The 20,840-nt window shown below is 40.7% G+C and overlaps 1 protein-coding gene across 1 annotated transcript in view; it reads right to left on the bottom strand.

Annotated features, from left to right (window-relative positions):
* LY96 (lymphocyte antigen 96) overlaps nucleotides 1–15,836 on the bottom strand; it is a 32,294-nt gene extending 16,458 nt beyond the window's left edge. Inside the window, exons 1-2 of the mRNA XM_052651929.1 lie at nucleotides 15,676–15,836; nucleotides 481–570 (exon numbers count right to left, since the gene is read on the bottom strand). Of these exons, the coding sequence (XP_052507889.1) occupies nucleotides 481–570; nucleotides 15,676–15,787 (202 nt within the window). The 5' untranslated portion in view covers nucleotides 15,788–15,836. The remainder of the gene's footprint in view (nucleotides 1–480; nucleotides 571–15,675) is intronic.
* Nucleotides 15,837–20,840: the final 5,004 nt, after the last annotated feature.

The following is a 20,840-nucleotide window of genomic DNA, read 5'->3' as shown; positions in this document are numbered from 1 at the left end:
TAGCAAAGATAATAGGGTGGCACTTTCATCATTGGGCTGTATAAGACTGTGACTTCTATCTTATTAGCTAACTGTCCCCCTTGTTAATTTCAAGGACACAAGAAGCTATGTTGCAAAGCCCCAGAGAGCAAGAACTGAAAGCTGGCCAACAGCCAGACAGAAACTGAACACTGTCAACAACCACCTGAGCTTAGAAGTGGGTTCTTTCCTAGTTGAGCCTTCAGAGGAAACCCTGGCCAACATCATGACTGCAGCTTTGGGGGAGACCTTCTAAAGCTGACACAGCTAAGCCATGGCCAGACTACCGACACACAAAGACTGTGAGATAAAGAATATGTACTGTTTTAAGCCATTACGATTATGATAATTTGTTACATAGCAATAGAAAACTAATACACATACATTTAGAACTTCATCATTTATCACTGATATTTATGGAGCCCTTTTAATTGATCTACAAGAACAAAATTTTGGACTTACTTGGAATGTAGTAGAGATAGAGTACTCCATGGCTTCCCTTCAATGTTATACAGGGCTCAGAACGTATTGAAATAGGAAATTTCAAGTTATCTAAATGAAATAAAGAAAACGTCAATAAAATTAAAATAATTTCAGTCATTTATAATAAGTATTCTGAATATCAGTGTCCCCCCCAAAAAACTACCTTTTCCATTAAAATTTTATAATGAGGAAAATTGAGAGTAGTTAAAAATATCGTCCTCCCCAGAAGAGTGAAGTCAGCCAGGTGGCAGATAAAGTCTTCCTTCCCCCTACAAACACAGCAATACAGCAACAATTTATAGACAATTTCCCTTTGTGAGAAATCGGAAACCGACCAACAGTTTCCTGCATCCCAGAGGATGTAAAACCAGACTCACCAAGTCAGTAGTGAGGTTCAAGACATCTCTCACCAGAGACACTGCTCCTGGCTTAGCATAATGAGGAAGAGATACCCTACCCCTCAACTTCACTCAGATGGGAATAGATGGTTTATGCATTTAGAGCCCCAAATTTTCCAAGGAGATCCCCAGAGGACTAAATAAAGAAAGTCTGAATAGTCTTAGAACTAGGAAGGAGACTGAATCAGCAACTGCAAATTTCCCAAAGAAAAGTCCAGGGCCAGATGTCTCCACAGGAGAATTCTACCAAACATTTAGGTCAGAATTAACACCAATTCTCAAACTGTCCCCCTAAAAATGAAGGAGAGGGCACACTTCCAAACTCATTTTATAAGGCTAGCATTGTAAAGCCAGACAAAGACACCACAAGAAAAGAAAATTATAAACCAATATCCCTGATGAATTTACATGCAAAAATCCTCACAAAATACTAGCAAATTGAATTCAATAGCACATTAAGAGGATCACACACCATGACTAAAAGGCATTTTTACCTGGGATGCAAAGGATAGTCCAACATACAAAAATCAATTAAACAATATGCCACATTAATAGATTGAAGAATAAAAACCACATGACCATCTCAATAGACAACAAAAGTCAACACCTTTTCGTGATAAAAACTCCCAACAAACTTTAATTAGAGGAAATGGCCTCAACATAATGAAGGCTATATATGGAAAGTTCATAGCTAATATCATACCCAACAATGAAAAATTGAGAGTTTTTCCTCTAAGATCAGGAACAAGACAGGGATATTCACTCTCAACTGTACTGCAAATCCTAGCCAGATGAATTACATAAGAAAAATAAAAGGCATCCACACCAGAAAGGAAAAAGTAAAATTTTCTGTTTACAGATGGCAAATTTTATATATAGAAAACCCTAAAGACTCCATTAAAAATTGTCAGAACTAATAAAAAAAATTCAGTAAAGTTACAGGATACAATATCAAAATACAAAATATCAGTTGCATTTCTATACACTAATAATGAACTATACAAAAAGGAAATTAGGAAAACAATCCCATTTACACTATCACCAAGATTATAAAATATCTAGGATTAAACTTACTTAAGAAGGTAAAAGACTTGTGTGTTGAAAACTACAAAACATTGATGAAAGAAATTAAACAAGGCACAAACAAATTTTTAAAAAATCTTATGTTCATTGAGCTTCCCTTGTGGCTCAGCTGGTAAAGAATCTGCCTGCAATGCAGAGACCTGGGTTCAGTCCCTGGGTTGGGAAGGTCCCCTGAAGAAGGGAATGACTACCCACTCCAGGATTTTGACCTGGAGAATTCCATGGCAGAGGAGCTGACAGGCTACAGTCCCTGGGGTGGCAAAGAGTCAGGCATGACTGAGCAACTTTCACTTCACTTCCTTGTTTAGAAGAAGTAATGCTATTAGAATGTCCGTTTTATGCAACGCAATCTACAGAATCAATACATTTCTATCAAAATCTCAATGACATTTTTTTACAGAAATAGAAAAAACAACTCTAAAATTCATATGTATGGCACCATAAGGATGTTAAATTTGAGGAACAAATCTGGAAGCATCACATTTTCTGATTTCAAACTATATAGCAAAGCTATAGTAATCAAAATAGTATGATACTGTAAAAAATATGGCCATATAGACCAGTGGAACTTATCAGAGAATCCAGAAATAAATCCACATGTATTCTGCAAACAAATCTTTGACAAGGATGTCAAAAATGCACAATATTTAAAGAAAGTCTCTTCAACAAATGGTGCTGGGAAAACATGCAAAAGAATGAAACTGGACCTTTACCTTATACCACAAACAAGAGCCAGTTCAAAGGAGATTAAAGACTTAAACATAAGATTCAAAACTATAAAAACCCTAGAAGAAAACACAGGGGAAAAACTTCATGACATTGGATTTTACAATGATTTAATGGATATGACACCAAAACAAAGGCTGCAAAAATATAAATAAACAAGTGGGACTATATCAAACCAAAAATCTTCTGTACAGAAAAGGAAACAATCAACAGAGTAAAAAGGCACCCTATGGAGTGGGAGAAAATACTTGCAAACCATATATCTGATAAAGTGTGGATCTCCAAAATATACAAGGAATTCCAAAAATTCAATTGTATTGAAACTAACATCTGATTTTAAAATGAGCTAAGGACTTGAATGTACATTTCTTCAAAGAAAATATGCAAATGACCAATAGGTATATGAAAAAATGCTTGTCACTAAGCATCAGGAAAATGCAAATCATGAAACCAGAAAGAGACGTCACCTCGCACCTCTTCTCTTGTTTCGATAGTAGTCAGATTGGCTACTATCAATAAAAGAAAAGAAAGATGACAAGAGTTGAAAAGGATGTGGAGAAACTGGAATGTTTGCACATTGCTTGTAGGAATGCAAAATGATACAACTGCTATAAAAAACAATACGGAGATTCCTCAGAAAAAATTAAAAATATTACTACCATGTGATCCAGGAAACCTACTTCTGAGTCAGTTCAGCTCAGTTCAGTCACTCAGTCATGTCTGACTCTTTGCGACCCCATGAATCGCAGCATGCCAGACCTCCCTGTCCATCACCAACTCCCGGAGTTTACCCAAACTCATGTCCGTCAAGTCGGTGATGCCATCCAGCCATCTCATCCTCTGTTGTCCCCATCTCCTCCTGCTCCCAATTCCTCCCACCATCAGAGTCTTTTCCAATGAGTACTTATCCAAAATAACTGAAATCAGGATCTTGAATAGACATTAGCATTCCTACATTCATTATAGCACTATTCACAATATCCAAGGTGTGGTAACAACCTAAATGTCCATCGACAGATGTATGCATAAAGAAAATGTGGTATATACATACAATGGGATACTATTTAATCTTTTTAAAAAAAGGAAATTTTGCAATATGCTACAATATGAATGAACCTCGAGGACATTATGCTAAAGGAAATAAGCCAGTCACATAAGGACAAATACTGCATAATTCCATGTATCTAAAACAGTCAAATTCATAGAATCAGAAAGTGGCTAGTAGTTGCCAGGGTCCGAGGGGAAGGAGAAATGGGGAGTAACTAATCACAGGCATAGAGTTTCAGTCAAGCAAGTGACTAAGCTCTAGAGATCTGCTATACAACTTCATGCCCACAGTCAACAATAATGTACACTCAAAAATTTAAGAGGGTAGATCCCAGGTAAAGTGTTCCTACCACAGTAAAATAAAATTTAAAATTCTGTACAAATACAAAAAAAAACCTCCCTATAATGTAAATAGATTAGTGTTTTAGTGCCCTTATAGTGAAAGTGAAATCACTCAGTCGTGTCCGACTCTTTGCGACCCCATGGACTGTAGCCTACCAGGCTCCTCCCTCCAAGGGATTCTCCAGGCAAGAGTACTGGAGTGGGTTGCCATTTCCTTCTCCAGGGGATCTTCCAGGGTCGACACTTTAACCTCTGAGCCACCTGGGAAGCCCTTATATTTGCCCTTATATTGTTAAGATGTAGTTTGAAGGTAGTGAACTACTTTAAATTGTGTGGAAATGGGTGAACGCCTCAAAATATATTTTCATAAAATTACTTGTTCCATTTTCTCACTTTTTAACCTGTTCTTTTCTACATTGCTCTTCTTTTCTCTACTCTCCTTTTTGCATGTTCCACAGGTTAAAAATAGAAAATACACATCAAGTAGAGTTCTAGTAAATGTTAAGTGATTGAATACATGAATGAATGAATGAGTTAATAAACAAATCTTCCTAAATAAGAAATTTCAAGAAGAGCTTATAAAAGCACCGAGGAGGAGGAGAAAGAGACTAAGCCAGTTTTATTTAATTTGCCCCTAAATGCAACCCTTAAAAATTAATGTTAACATCTCTCATTCAATGAATTGACTTTCCCTGCAATAAAATTCTCATAGAATGAGCTATATTAACAGTCATTTCACCAAATCATGGATGTTGACAAATACTTGATGAAAGATGCTCATTCCTGGGACAATTAATGACCAAAGAAAAACACCCCAAATCTGCAACAACATAGATGAAATTTGAGGGCATTGTGCTAAATTAGACAAAGAAAGACAAACACTATATGACTTCACTTTTATGTGGAATCTGAAAAACAAACAAACACACTAAAACAAACTCAGAAAACAGACTGGTGGTTGCCAGAAGCAGGGGTGGAAGGTGAGAGAAATGAATGGAAGGGGTCAAAAGGTACAAACTTCAGTAATAAAATTAGTAAGTAATGGGGATATAATGTACAGCATGGTGACTATAGTTAATAATACTATTTTGCATATTTAAAGGTTACTAAGAAAATAGATCTTTTGGGGGCTTGTGGGAGGAACATGCTTGTGGCTTTCAGATTTGGTGCCCCAACCAGGGGATGAACCTGGGTCACCACAATGAAAGTGCTGAGTCCTGAACACTGGACTGCCATGGAATTTCAAAAAAAGGTAGATCTTAAAAGTTTTCAGCATAAGAAAAAAGATTTGGTAACCTATGTGAGGTGTGCGTGCTAAGTCACTTCGGTCATGTTCAACTCTTTGAGATCCTATGAACTGTAGCCCACTGGCTCCTCTGTCCAGGGGATTCTCCAGACAAGAATACTGGAGTGGGTTGCCATGCCCTCCTCCAGGGGATTTCCCAACCCATGTGTCTCTTATGTCTCCTGAATTGGCAGATGGGTTCTTTACCACTAGCACCACCTGGGAAGGCCAACTATGTGAAGTGATGGATGCTAACTAAATTTATCATGGTGTTCATGTCACAGTATATACAGATATCAAATCACATTGTATACGTGAAACTGTTATAATGTTATATATCAATTATATCTCAAGTTTTTAAAAAATGCTCAGAGGTGAGTGAATAAATATTAATTCTCAGTCACTAAGTCATGTCCGATTCTTTTGCAACCCCATGGACTGTAGCCCACCAGGCTCTTCTGTCCATGGGATTTCCCAGGCAAGAATACTGGATGGATTACCATTTCTTTCTCCAGGGGATTTTGCCAATCCAGGGATCAAACCCACATCTCCTGCTTTGGCAGCCGGGTTCTTTACTGTTGAGCTACCAGAGAAACCCAACTGAATGAATACTGTGCATCTATTTATTGAATTAATGTAAAGTCATTAAACCTCTGGTGACTCAAATGGTAAAAAATCCACCTGCAATACAGAAGACCCAGGTTTGATCCCTGGGTTGGGAAGATCCCCTGGAGAAGGAAATGGCCACCCCCTCCAGTATTCTTGACTGGAGAATTCCATGGACAGAAGAGCCTGGTGGACTACAGTCCATGGGGTCACAAAGAGTCAGACAAGACTAAGTGACTAACACTTTCACTTTTCACTTTCAAAGTCATTTAAATAAATTTTTAGGATATTTAATGATATAGATGTTTGTGGCATACTATCAGGTTTTCAAGCTGCTGGTTACCCAACAATATACCCAATATGATTCCATTTCTACTGTTTTTAACATGTTATTATACACCTAAAAGAATATTTATCAAAATAATAAATTGTTCATAGTAGTTAATTCTTAACTGATTGACTTATGTGCCTTATTGTCTTCTTTTCCACCTAGATTTTTGAAGGTTTGCATAATTAGTATACTTATTCACTTTCTTACCATTGAAAAGGTTGACATGGTATTGAAACATGGGCACTTTCACATGCATTGCCAAGCACAGTGCAATGTGTCTCTTCTTTCTCAATAATAAGCTTGTAGAAAACCATCAGAGCAAGCCAATCAAGACCCTGGAGTAAAGCTGGGAACAAGTTAAAAGCAGTGAATCACCAGGACCAATTGTCATAAGGGCAATTCTCCACTTTCAGTTAAGCTTCCTAGTGTCTGAAGCTGGTCTGATTATGATGAAACCATCAAGTCAATCCAATCAGACAAATGGTCAAAATACCTCTATAGGTGCTCAGTATTGAGCCAGCACCACAGCAAGGCAGGGTGGAGTATAGAAGTGTAAGCTTAATCTTTACATCAGGAAACCTAAGATTTTTCTAGAAAGACAAGACCACCATACATCAAAAAAAAATTAGATGTAAGACTCAAAAAAAATCACATAACAGTATATAATAAGTGATTCATTTATTTGCAAAGGTTTGGGAACTAATGTAAAATAGTTTCATTACTTTAAAGTCACCATGTTTATGGTAAAATTCTACATTTGGTTTAATAAATATAGAAAGTAATGACCAGGTCCAGCATAGAATAAGAGCCTCCAGGTTCCCCTGCAAATGTATCAGCATTGCTATTCCATTGTAGCACTTTTCCCCTGAGCTCTGCCTTAGAACCCTTCTTAACATTCCAGGCAACTGCAGTTAGCACATGAAATGAAATCAGTGACCCTCTGAGTGTCGGCAGTAAGTACTACTGGAGATCACGAGAGAAAGCATTGGTTGGAGTTGAACTATCACAGCACTTCATTTTACTCCTTTAACAGGATTTCCATTACATAAATATGCAGTTCCTTCTGACAGGCATGACCTTGTCCTCATCAGTCTGTAAACTCCTTCACATACCTTCAATATGTACTCAAATATCAACAATTCTGTTAAACCTTCCTTGACTCCTCCACATCTTCCCAGCCCAACAGCCACAAACACACTGTCATTCACAGTACTTGATCATCCTTGAATGGTCATTCAAAATGTTTACTACAGTTATTTGCTCACACATCATTCTTCTTTGTAAAAATAGTGCAAGCCTTGAGGGAAGGCTCTATTCATTTTGCCTCTGGCACATAGCTCACTGTAAATAATAAATGTGTGCTTATTCACTTCTTAGCACCAAATATTGCTCTAGGCACTACAGAAACAATGAACAATTGATAAATGCACATTCTAGTAAAGAAATCTAACAGGGCCATGAGAGAAAGACTGAGCAGGGACAGAGAAGTTGGGGGAGTGGCAGTGGGTAGAGATACCTCAACTACAGTATCCTTTAAGTGAGTGACAGGAAGCAACCAACTCTGTGGACGTTGTGATCAGGAATGCAGATTCAGAGGTGGCAATAACTTTGATATGTTCAAACCACAAAAATAAACATACATGCATATATATACAAATAATGTTTCATGAGATACATATAATAGGCAAATTCACAGAGACAGAAAGTAGAGTAGAGGTTATCAGGGACTAAGGGGAGGAAGAAACGGGGAGTTACTTTTTAATGGGTACAGAGTTTCTGTTTAGAATGATGAAAATTCTGAAAATTGGTGATAGTTGCAAAGCAATGTGAATGTATTTAATTGTAAGTTTTATGCTTATGTTGGTAATACAAATAATGATCATAATAATAATATAGGTCAATGTAAATGGAAAATAATAGGGGGTGGGAATCATAGGAATCAGACAGGTAGGCAGGGCCATCTTGAAGGGTCTTAGAGGCCTTGGTATAAAGTTGGGATTTCATTCTAACTGTAGTGAAAAGCCACTGGCGGTTTTAAGCAATCAAAATAGTCTTATGTAACTTATTTATATTTTCAAAAGATCTCTCTGGTCTCCATGGTGAGAACTGATTGTATGGGGGAAGGAATTAAAATGGAGAGAGGCCGGTTTAAGAGGATGTTGCAGAGGCCAGAGAAAAGAGATGAGGATGGCATAAGTGGTGAGCAGTGGACAGTGAAAAACGGTTGGCTTTAATCATTTACAGTGGCCACGACATGGAAGCAACCTAAATGACCACTGACAGAGGAAAGGATGAAGAAGATGTGGTACATAAATACAATGGACTATTACTCAGCCATAAGAAAGAAGGAGACGATGCCATTTGCAGCAACATGGATGGATTTAAGAGATTTATTATACTAAGTGAAGTAAGTCAGACAGAGAAAGGCAAATATCATATCATATCCCTTATATATGGAATATTTAAAAAAATGATACAAATGAACTTACTTAAAAAATAGAAACAGACTCACATACTGCAAAAACAAATTTATGATTACCAAATGGGAAAGGTAGGAAGGATGGATAAATTAGGAGTTTGGGATTAACATATACACACTCTATAAATAAAACAGATGATCAACAGGGCCTGCTGTATACAGGGGATTCTACTTAATATTCTGTGATAACCTATATGGGAAAAGAAATTGAAAAGGAATCAATATTTGTATATGTATAACCAAACTACTTTGCTGTACCTAGCAAAGCACTGTAAATCAATTATATTCCGATATAAAGTAAAAATTAAATTTATAAAAAAGGTAGTTGGGAAATTCCCTGACAGGCCAGCGGCTGAACACATACATGTACCAGTGGTTAGAACTCAGTATTTTTACTACTGTGGCCAGGATTCAATCCCTGGTTGAGGAACTAAGATTCCACAAGCCAAGCAGCACAGCAAAAAAAAATAACAAACAGTAGTTGGCTTTAAAATATGTTCTGGGGAAAATGAAAATGAAATCATTGATAAATCCAATGTGAAAGTTAAGGGAAAGAGATAATTAGGGATACCCCTGCTTTGGGGGCTAAGGAATTAGGTGGATAATGTCATGAGGAAGATTTCGGAAGAAACAAATGTGGAAAGGAGTATAAATGAAAAGTCCTAGCTCCAAATGGCTATTAGACTTCCCAGTGGAATGCTGAGTCTGTAGAATAATAGATGAATCCTGGTGATATGTATAGTTAACCTTCCTACTGTTACTGAAATGCAAGTCCATGCACCCAATGCACAATGAGGCCAAATAATACAAAAACAGTCCTGAGTGTTCATTGGAAGGACTGATGTTGAAGCTGAAACTCCAATACTTTGGCCACCTGATGCAAAGAGCTGACTCATTTGAAAAGACCCTGATGCTGGGAAAGATTGAAGGCAGGAGGAGAAGGGGACAACAGAGGATGAGATGTTTGGATGGCATCACCGACTCAATGGACACGAGTTTGAGTAAACTCTGGGAGTTGATGATGGACAGGGAGGCCTCGTATGCTGCAGTCCATGGGGTCGCAAATAGGCGGACACGACTGAGCGACTGGACTGAACTGAACTAAATACAAAAACGGAGCCTGGGGCAGAAAAAAGTTTAGTGCAGGACTATGCAAGGAGACAGGTGGCTCATGCCTTTAAAAACCCCAATTCCCTGAAAGCTCTCAGGAAAGCCCTTTTCTAAGAAAAGAGAAGGAAGGTTGTGGGTAGGTGTTGCAAAGGTCTTGGTGTCAGAGCCTTTGCTCTTCAGGTCAGGTAACCATGTTCCTATAAACTTCCATCAAATGAATGTGATCCTCTGTCCTGACAAGAAAGGCCAGATCCCCAGACAACTTCTACCCCGCTGAAGTCCAGTCCTGGCTGAGAGGAGGCAAATCTCAGCTGCAGGCTCCCTCAGGGCCAGGTCCCCAGATGCTGCCCAGATGTCATCACTGAGGGAGGCAAACGCCCAAAATCCAATCTGCCCTCAGGCCGCCCAAACATAGGGGGCAAGTTCCCCAGACTGCATCCCAGGCAGACAGCTGCTGCCACAAGGTCACAGAGATGGGGATGCAGGAGAGGTTCACCGCTGCTTCAAGGCCTAGGCCTGGCCAGTGTGTGGCCTTGGTGAGGACTCCGGAGCCTGGCAGGACACAGCCACCAGCCTGTTCCTGGGTCCCAGCTCTCACTCTGGCCCAAGGCTGCATGGGCTAGAGGGCCCCTGAGGGAGAGGGGAAAAGGCTGGGATCAGTCTCTTACCTCAGACTCAGCCAGACAACCGCCACTCTGCCGCTCGTTGGCTGCTGCTACTGCTGCTAAGTCACTTCAGTCGTGTCTGACTCTGTGCGACCTCATAGACGGCAGCCCACCAGGCTCCCCCGTCCCTGGGATTCTCCAGGCAAGAGTACTAGAGTGGGTTGCCATGCCCTCCTCCAGGGGATCTTCCCAACCCAGGGAGCAAATCCACAATCTTCTGTGACTACTCCAATGCAGGCGGATTCTTTACCGATGAGCCAACAAGGGAAGCCCTCAATTACACTAACACCGGTAAGTAAGACAAAAGTCAGGAGTTCCTTGAGGATGCCAGCTATATTGTTTTTTTAAAAAAATATATTTATTTGCCTGCACCAAGTCTTAGTAGCAGCATATGGGATCTTTAGTTGCGGCATGTGGGATCTATTTCCCTGACCAGCAAGGAAACCCAGGCCCCCTGAGTCTTAGTCACCGGATCACCAGAGAAGTTCCATACCAGCTATAACTTAACATGCACTCTCAGCATTCCTCAGCATAATAACTAAAATAACTAAACATAATGCCTATTAAAGACATTAATAAACAATTAAATTCAACTTACTTGGCTAGTCTCTGTAAGGTAGGTAGAACTTTTAATGGACCTCAAAGTTTTCCAAAGAACAGAAAGATAGAGAAGAATATTTCAGGTTAGAGAATAGTAGAAATATAAATAAAGGTCAGTCAAGAGGCTGGCCTGCTTGGAGTCGGGAGCTGGGGGGAAGAGGGGGAAGACCAGATGCCAAGATACACACACTTAGCTGGGAGGACCATGCAGCAACCACACATCCAATCAGTCAGCAAGTCCAGTGGCTCCATCTTCAGAATACAGTAATCCCCTACATATGAACAAGTTCTGTTCCAAGAGTGCACTCATAAGTCCAATTTGCTCTTAGGTCCAACAAAGTTAGCCTAGGTACCCAATTGACATGATTGGTGATATAGTACTGTACTGTAGTAGGTTTATAATATTTTTCACACAAATAATACATAAAAAGCAAACAAAAAATGAAACATTTTTAATCTTATAGTATAGTACCTTGAAAAGTACAGTAGTACAGTACAACAGCTGGCATATAGGAGCTGGCACTGAGTGAACAGGCAAGAAGAGTTACTGAGGAGGGAGAGGAGGTGGGAGACACTAGAGCTGAAGGAATGTCAGCAACAGGAGATGGAGGGCAAGCTGCAATTTCACTCATGCCTGATGTTGATGGAACACATGTTCGCATCTCTGAAAGTTTGCAATTTGAAGGTTCGAATGTAGGGGACTTCCAGCACCAACCCCACCTCACCACCTCCACTGCTCCCACTCTGGCCTGAGTCACCAATCTCTCATTCACTTGGACTATTGCAAGTCTCCCCACAGGTTGTCTGCTTCCACCTTTGCCATTCTACAGATCACCAATCCGTGAGACAGACCAAGCTTTGCTCACAGTAAAAGGTAAAGTCATCTCCTGACTTACAAAGCTATCATTCCTATCCCATTTCCTTCTATGATATCATCTCCTACTACTTCCCCAGCACTCACTCCATGGCAGCCACGCTGGACTCCTTGCTATTCCTTCTTCACCACCTCTAGGCCACTGGGCTTGCTCTTTCCCCCACCCCTTCCCCTGGATATGGTCGTGGCTCGCTCCCTTTACAATTCCTGTCCTGGCTACATGTCACCTTCTCAGTGAGGCCCTCTTTGGCCATCCTAATTTAAAATGCAACCCCTACTCCCATCCTTGCACTCTCTATCCCCTCCCTCAACTTGCTCTTTTCTCATAGCAGTCACCACGATCTGACATGCTGAATATTTCACTGATCAAAACTCCAGGAGGTCTGGGACTTTTCTTGTTCACTTCTACATTATCCTCAATGTCTAGAACAAGCACATGCCAGATGCTCAGGGAGTACTGGCTAAATTAGATAATCCATGAATTCCTTAAATTTCAGGATGACCTACAGCCAAAACCACGTTACAACTGAGTCTGACACCTCTAGGCTACAGGACAGTGCATGTCCAGGACTGTGTGGACTGATTCGCACAGCCATGTTTTCTGCCTTTTCCAGAGGTGGAGAATAAAACAGCCAATTATTGCCATTTCTGTATGTTACGGGCTGAACTGTGCTCTCCCTAAATTCATATGTTGACATTTTAATCCTTAGAACCTCAGAATGTGACTGTCTTTGGTTGTTGTTTAATCGCTAAGTTGAATCTGACTCTTTTGCAACTCGATGGACTATAGCCCACCAGGCTTCTCTGTCCATGAAATTTCCCAGGCAAGATTACTGGAGTGGGCTGCCATTTCCTTCTTCAACTGTCTTTGGAGACAGTGCCTTTAAGAGGTGATTAAATTAAAATGAAGCCATTAGAGTAGGCTCTAACCCAATATCATCAGTAACCTTAGAAGGAGATTTAGACATACAGGGAGTCCCCAGGAATGAGTGCACACAGACCAAAGGTCATATGAACACATGGTAAGAAGACAGTCATGTATAAGCCAAGGAGAGAGTCCTCAGAATGAAACTAAACCTTGAACTTGGATTTCCTGCCTCGAGAACTGTGAGAAATAGATTTCTGCTGTTTAAGCCACACAGTCTGTGCTATTTAGTTACAGCAGCCCTGGCAAACAGGTATACCATGTATGCCCAGTAGTTCGGCCAAATGGGAATCACTCTCACAGAAAGGACTGAGTTATTGTCACCAACACCCTGACAATAACACTGGAGGGATCAATGCTCCCAACACATGATGTGCTTCCATCTTGGCCAGGATGGATTCTCGAACACAAGGAAAAGTTGATGTCGGGAGAGGGGGGTCAGAGAGGCCCGGCAGCCAGGAGAGTCTCGCTGTAGCTCTGTACCCCAACCTGCTCCCCGTGATCCCTACATCCGTGGGGCAGCAGAAAAAGACCACAAAATTTCGCAGCGTTGTAGAGAAGCAGGTAAGATCCCTCCTCAAGGGACTTCCCTGGTGGTTCAGTGGCTAAGACACCAAGCTGCCAATGTAGGGGACCTGGGTTTGATCCCTGATCAGGAAACTAGATTCCACATGCTGCAACTGAAAAGAACCTACGTGCTGCAACAAAGATCAAAGACCCTGAGTGCCACAACTAAGACCCGCCTCAGCCAAATAAATAAATAAAATAATTCTTTTAAGAAAAGAAGATCCTTTCTCAAAAAAATCAAATTAAAAGACAAATTGAGTTGGTGTTACTAGAAGATTAAAAGTTAAATAAATTGGGACTTTCCTGGCTGTCCAGTGGTTAAGACTTCACCTTCCAGTGCAGGGAGTGTGGGTTCAATCCCTGGTCAGGAAGCTAAGATCCCATGTGCCTTGAGGCCAAAAAACCCAAACATAACAAACAGAAGCAATATTGTAATAAATTCAATAAAGGCTTTAAAAAACGGTCTACATCGAAAAATATTTTTTTTAAAAAGCTAAATAGATACTATAAAGTGTTACATAAATAAAGGCTGTATGAAACACAGCACAGAAAAGGTGGTATAATGAGTGTGTGTGGAGCAGAGAGAACGTTCTCTCTTTGGTTCTCTCAGCACCAAAGAAGAGAGAAGAGGACTGAGTGCACTGAGGAGGTCCTGGGACACAGGAGTGTGAACTGACCTCCCAGGATAGGGAATTTTCAGGGATAAGTTGAGCAGGAATTCAGTACAATCACAAACAGGGAAAAAACCATCAGTCTGAGACTGGTCACACACTTTGGCTTTGTTCCCACATCTGGGGTTACTTCTAATTCCCTAGGAGTAACTTTATATTAATATTTGCCAGAATGTATTTGGCACACTCAAAAAATTAGAGAAAATAAAACTGAACATTGGGAGATTAAATAGGTTTCTTTATTGTAGAACTTCTCAGAACTCAAAGTACATTTGTAAATCTCCCCCAAATGATTAGACCATAAATCCTTTTTTCCCATGAGAATTTCAACTAACCAGTATTTTCAGGAGCATCCCTTTAAAACTTCCTGATATTGCTAGTTGATAGAAAAGGCCAACCAACCCATGGTGCTTTGGTGCAAAGCACCAAACCAAAACAGTAGTCAAGCTCCAAAGCTGTGCTTTCAGACCAGCAGATATTTGTAGAGAAAGGGGGGGGAAGCAAAACAAGATAGAACAAAACAAACAACAGTGATCCAACCAGTAAATAGCATTCGACTGTGGCTGATTTCTTTTTTTAAGTAATTAATATTATTGTTTCTATGTGGCTCTGGGCTAAAAATTCTACCTCAAAATAATCCTTGCAAAATGGGTTTGAAAATCACTTTCACTTTACAGATTAAAAAGTGGAGCACAGAGAGGCTGAGACTGCTGAAGATCACACAGATAGTAACTGACAGAATCAGCCTTACACCCAGTTAGGGAGCTTATACCAAGAGCCTTTAACACAGCAGCCTGAAACACTTGAACAGAGCACCTGTTATACACCCGACACAGTGCTGGAGGAAAAAAAATCACAGCCTGGAGACAGAACCAATTCGAAGAAGCAGCTAGGACGTTCTACCTTCTCAAGAAGAACCAGTCAATCTTATGTTAGTCACTCAATCGTGTCTGACTCTTTGCAATTTTATGGACTATGGCCTGCCAGACTCCTCCGTCCATGGAATTCTCCAGGCAAGAACACTGGAGTGGGTAGCCACTCCCTTCTCCAGGGGATCTTCCCAACCCAGGGATGGAACCCAAGTATCCTGCATTGCAGGCAGATTCTTTACCATCTGAGCCACCAGGGAAGCCCCCAGTCAGTCTTGGGCTGAGACAAAAATCTCAGAAGCAGATGTTCTGCCAGAACAGGGAAGAATCTGAAACTGGGTTCAAGGTAAAGATAGCTGACCACAGGAAAGGACAGAAGTGCTTGGAAGTCAAGAGAAACACAGTTCAGAGACTCATGAGGTCTATGATGGATGGAGAAAATCCACAGAGGGCAGGAACCAGATATCCCTTTTGCTGCCAGCAGCCTCCCCAAGAGCTGGAACACACGGTCGTTTCCTGTGTCCTGGTGACAGCAGAGGAAGGTTCCTGTGAAAACACCCTTGGAATGGTTGACCTGTTTTTGCCTTTGTACTTACCACAGTAGTCGTACCAAACGGTGGCGTCAGAGGAGTTGCAGACCCAACGTTTCTCCCTAGGTTCAGTAAATATGGAAGAAAACAGGGCAGAAAAAAGCACAAATGGAAACATGATTCAGTCTCTCCAAAACTTTAAAAATGTAAGGAGAATCTGTAACTAATCTTCAGACTCTTCCCCTTTATTTTTAGTAAAGGGAAAAAAATGTAACTTAGTCATCAGTCACATGATTTCTGAGTTCCTATCCAACTGTTTCCTCTTTTGAATGTGTGTGTGCACGTGTGTGTGTGTAATATTTGAGTACTTCCTGCAAGAGGAGAGGAAAATTATTTAGAATGTACTCTTTGACCGTGTGATACAAATGAGAGCACAGAGCTTTAAAAACAAAACGAGGTATTTCCTGGTCAATAGTAACAAAACCCGTCTTCTTTAGAAACTCAAAAGCCCAGCACTCTTTATCCCTCTGTATTGCTATTCTCTCCCACAAGTTCTTTTTCTTTTTTCCTTTAAACCCTAAGCACACCCTCCTATTCTTTCTTTATGACTGTGCTGCTTGGCTTGGAAGCCTGAAGTCCTAGAAAGCCAGGGAATTCCCTCTTGCAAGATCGTTATACATCAATTCTTACGGCCCAGAGAGCAAGACCTTCAGCTCTGAACTGAACAGTGTTCATGCACGGTGTTTTCGCTCGGCAGCAGGTTGAGCCAAAGGGTAGAGACTGGCTGGATGAGACCTCAGACACAGGACACTAGCCAGAGTCCTGCATTATGGGCATGGGTCCCACCATGCTTGAGAATGCCCTCACTTTAGCCAACTACAGGTACAGGGAATACCTTGAAATAGTCATCATTTTGGGTGTGGAATGTATTTCATTCCAAAACTCTCACTCTGCTCTAGAAAAACAGCTAACCCTTTAGATGCTTTGCTACCTGAAATCCTTTAAAAGACAATGGCATGTGGCTTAGTAGCCAAAAATAGCATAAAGTCAGAGCCTTCAAATTTACAAGTTTAGAGGAAAATAATCATATTTGTAAAAGGTTTTTTTTTACTGAAGAATGGTCCTACTTTACCGTTTGTTTTTTTAAAGGCAAAAATTCATGGGGTAGGGGTTGGGCTAGTGAAATGGGGAGTTGCTCAGTTGGTATTCTTTCAGGTTGGCAAGATGAAAAGTTCTAGAGCTCTATTGCACAACAAGGCAAATACAGTTAACACTAGAGTCTTTGTTCCTTTTAGTGTGTTTTGAGATGACTAGAAGCCTGCATGGGTGTGTCCTCTTTCTTCCCCCCACTTTTAAAATACATTTTTATATTATGGAAAAAGCACATAAAAATTACCATCTTAACCAATTTTTTTTGGACACACCAGGTATGATCTTAGTTCCACTAAAAGGAATAAAGAACCTAGAGAAAGCACTGTTTCAGGTCTGAGGCAGAAAAGGTATAAGAAGATCATATACCTAGAACATCTTACTGTATTAGATAACCAATCTGATGACAGTCCCATTGACCAAAGAATGGTTTCCTATTGCTGTTGTAACAAATAGCCACAAATTTAATGCCTTAAAAACAATACAAACGGGGGCTTTCGTGGTGGATTACTGGTAAAGAATCTGCCTGCTAGTGCAGAAGACGTGGGTTTGATCCCTGATCTGGAAAGATCCCACATACCACAGAGTGACTAAGCCAGTGTGCCACAACTGCTGAGCCTGTGCTCCAGAGCCGGGGAGCTGCAGCTATCAGCCCATGTGCTCCAGAGCCGATGTTCTGCAACAAGAGCAACCCCATGTCCCTGCAACTAGAGGAAACCCTCGCAGCAACAGAAACCCAGCGCAACCCCCCCCCCAAAAAAAAATACAAATAGGAGATTCCATGGTGGTTCAGTGGTTAGGATTCTGTACTTTCACTGCTGAGGGCCCAGGTTTGAACTCCAGTTGGAGAACTAAGATCCTAAAGCTGCCTGGAACAGCCAGAAAAAAAAAAATCTCTTACAACTCTGAAGGTTGGAGTCCAAATAAGTTTTTAATTAATTTATTTATTTTAATTGGAGGCTAATTACAATATTGTAGTGGGTTTTGCCATACATCAACATGAATCAGCCATGGGCACACATGTGTTCCCCATCCAGAACCCCCCTCCCACCTCTGTCCCCATCCCATCCCCCAGGGTCATCCCAGTGCACCATCCCTGAGTACCCTGTCTCATTTGGAAGGGCTGATGCTGAAGCTGAAGCTCCAATACTTTGTCCACCTGATGCAAAGAGCTGACTCATTCGAAAAGACCCTAATGCTAGGAAAGACTGAGGGTAGGAGGAGAAGGGGCGACAGACCAGCATTCTGTTTCACATATGATAATATACACGTTTCAACGCTACCCTCCCAAATCAGTTTCAATGGACTAAAAGCAAGGAGTCAACATACCTAGTTCTTCTGGACTCTCCAGGGGAACAATTCATTAACTTGCCTTTTTCAGCTTGTGAGCTGCAATCCTTTCATTCCTCCATCTTCAAAATTCAGCACTGCATCATCTCTGCTTCCATCATCACATCACCTTCTCCTCTGATCTCCTGTCTCCCTCTTATAAGGATTGTGTGATTTTACTGCAACCATTTGGACAATACAGGATAATCTTCCCAACACAAGATCCACCTATAAAATCCCTTTTGGCATTTAATGTAACATTCATAGCTTCCAGACTTAAACATTCAGACTGCCTGTAGACTGTATGATCATTAATAAGACAGTAACTTCAGTGTATTGAAATACATCAAATATATTCAAATTCATGAGCTCATAATACTTGTTTAAAGTCTAATCAGCCAATGATACTAGGAAACTAATTGTACTTTGAAAACTGACAAAGGGAAAGAATCAAGCATTTATCCTGACCTTTCTATGGAGACTGAACTACTGGTAACCAAATAGTACAGAGAGGCGCATTTCCCTTGCCTTCTCATGCTCTTTTCTCTTTTAGAAGTATTAGAGCTAGTACATGAAAAAGGAATGATAGAATAGAACCATTTTACAATACCTAATGAATCAGTGAACTTAGAAAACACATCAGAGGTTGCTAATATCACAAAGATAGATAAGACATCGTATACCTCTCAATGGATAAACAGGGTGGTAGCCAATCTCTAAGACAGCCCCCAATTATCCTTACTTCTTGGTATGCAAATTCTTGTGTAGTCCCCTCCGACAATGAATAAGGGTGACTGAGTAACTAAGAAAATATTGCATAATGATAAAGTGCAGCTTCCAAAACAAATCACAAAAGCCTCTACCTTGTTCTCCTGGATCAATTGCTCTGGGGCAAACAGTAGCTCTAAAGAGAGATCCATGCAGTAGGAAACAAAGACCTCCTCCCAAAAGGCCAGCACCACGTATAGATGTGAGAATTGAACCATCAAGAAGGCTGAGTACCAAAGAATTGGTGCTTTCGAATTGTAGTGCTGGAGACAACAAGGAAATCCAACTAGTCAATCCTAAAGGAAATCAACCCTGAAAATTCACTGGAAGGGCTGATGCTGAAGCTGAAGCTCCAATACTTTGCCCACCTGATACAAAGAGCTGACTCATTGGAAAAGACCCTAATGCTAGGAAAGACTGAGGGTAGGAGGAGAAGGGGCGACAGAGGATGAGATGGTTGGATGGCGTTATTGACTCAGTGGACATGAGTTTGAGCAAACTCCAGGAGATAGTGAAGGACAGGGAAACCTGGTGTGCTGCCCTTCATGGGGTCGAAAAGAGTCGGACAAGACTGAGCAACTAAACAACAAAAAAATGCGTCAGTCACATATGTAAGCCACCTTGGAAGCAGTTCCTTCAGATGACAGGAGCATCAGCTCATATCTTCACTGCAACCCCATGAGAGAACCTGAGCCATACCCACTCAGCTGAGTCATTCCCAAATACCCAACCAACAGACACTGTGCAGTTATAAAGGTTTGTTTTAAACTGCTACATTTTAGGGGCAATTTGTTATACAACAATAGATAATTAATACAAACATCAGCTATGAATCAGTCTTGTCCAAACTAATCTAACCTCAGTCTGATGAAGCCTCAAGTCCAACTACCAATTTACAGTAAACAGAGAAATATTAACTACACCTTGGGAATATAATCAAAAAATCTAGACTGTGAAAACATGTATAGGACAAAAAACTCAGTTTCTTCAACAGATGATGTGCAAGGGGAAGGAAAAAAGAGGATATTCCCTGCTGGTCCAGTGGTCAGGATTCCTCACTTCCGCTGCTGGCAGTCAGGTTTGACTCCTTTTGGAGGAACTAAGATCCCACAAGCCACATGGCACAGCTTAAAAACAAAGTGAAAGAAATAGGAGGGCCCACGGATTAGGAGTCATAAAAGACATTTCAACAGTAGGTGTACATAAGGTGAGAACTTTACTTAGATCTTAATCCAGAGGGGGGAAATTATGAAACAATTGGAAATTGGTAGACTGGATATTTGATAACTTTGGGATCAGGGACAGCTTAGGTACAATGGCATTGCTATTTAAGTCCTTATCTTGTAGATAAGGAGCTTCCCTGGTGGCTCAGACAGTAAAGAATCTGCCTACAATGCAGGAGACCTGGGTTCAATCCCTGGTCAGGAAGATCCCCTGGAAAATTCAATGGCAACTCACTCCAGTATTCTGCCTGGGCAATCCCATGGACAGAGGAGCCTGGTGGGCTATAGCCCACGGGGTCACAAAGAGTCAGACACGACTGAGTGATCAACACTTTCACTTGCAGAATTACAAAATTAAATATTTAAGAAAGAAACGCTATGATGTCTGCAACTCGTTCCCAAATAAAAGCAGAGGGCAGGAGGTCTAGAGGAAACAATACTGACCACAAATTGGTAATTGCTGAATCTAGATAACCATTCTTTTTCTGAAAAAATCCTAATACAATTTTAACAAATGAGTCATCCATACCTAATGACCATTTTGTTACTTTTGCTATTATCTTTCAGTGTGATGTAATTATTAAACTGAGGGGAAGGATTACATTTTACTGTAAAGGGTATGCTATCTGATGTAACCTAGATGTCCAAAGGAATTACCCTGTCTTCTGAGACTCAAATAAACCTTACTCAATATCCTTCCCATAGAGTGTGGGAGATCCATCAGGGTCTCAGTCTTTCCAGGATTACTCTGCTGGGGAGAGT

The sequence above is a fragment of the Budorcas taxicolor genome, chromosome 14, assembly GCF_023091745.1.
Source record: "Budorcas taxicolor isolate Tak-1 chromosome 14, Takin1.1, whole genome shotgun sequence".
NCBI classification, from domain to species: Eukaryota; Metazoa; Chordata; class Mammalia; order Artiodactyla; family Bovidae; genus Budorcas; species Budorcas taxicolor.
The sequence above is the reverse complement of the archived record's forward strand: the minus strand, read 5'-3'. Positions and strand labels throughout refer to the sequence as shown.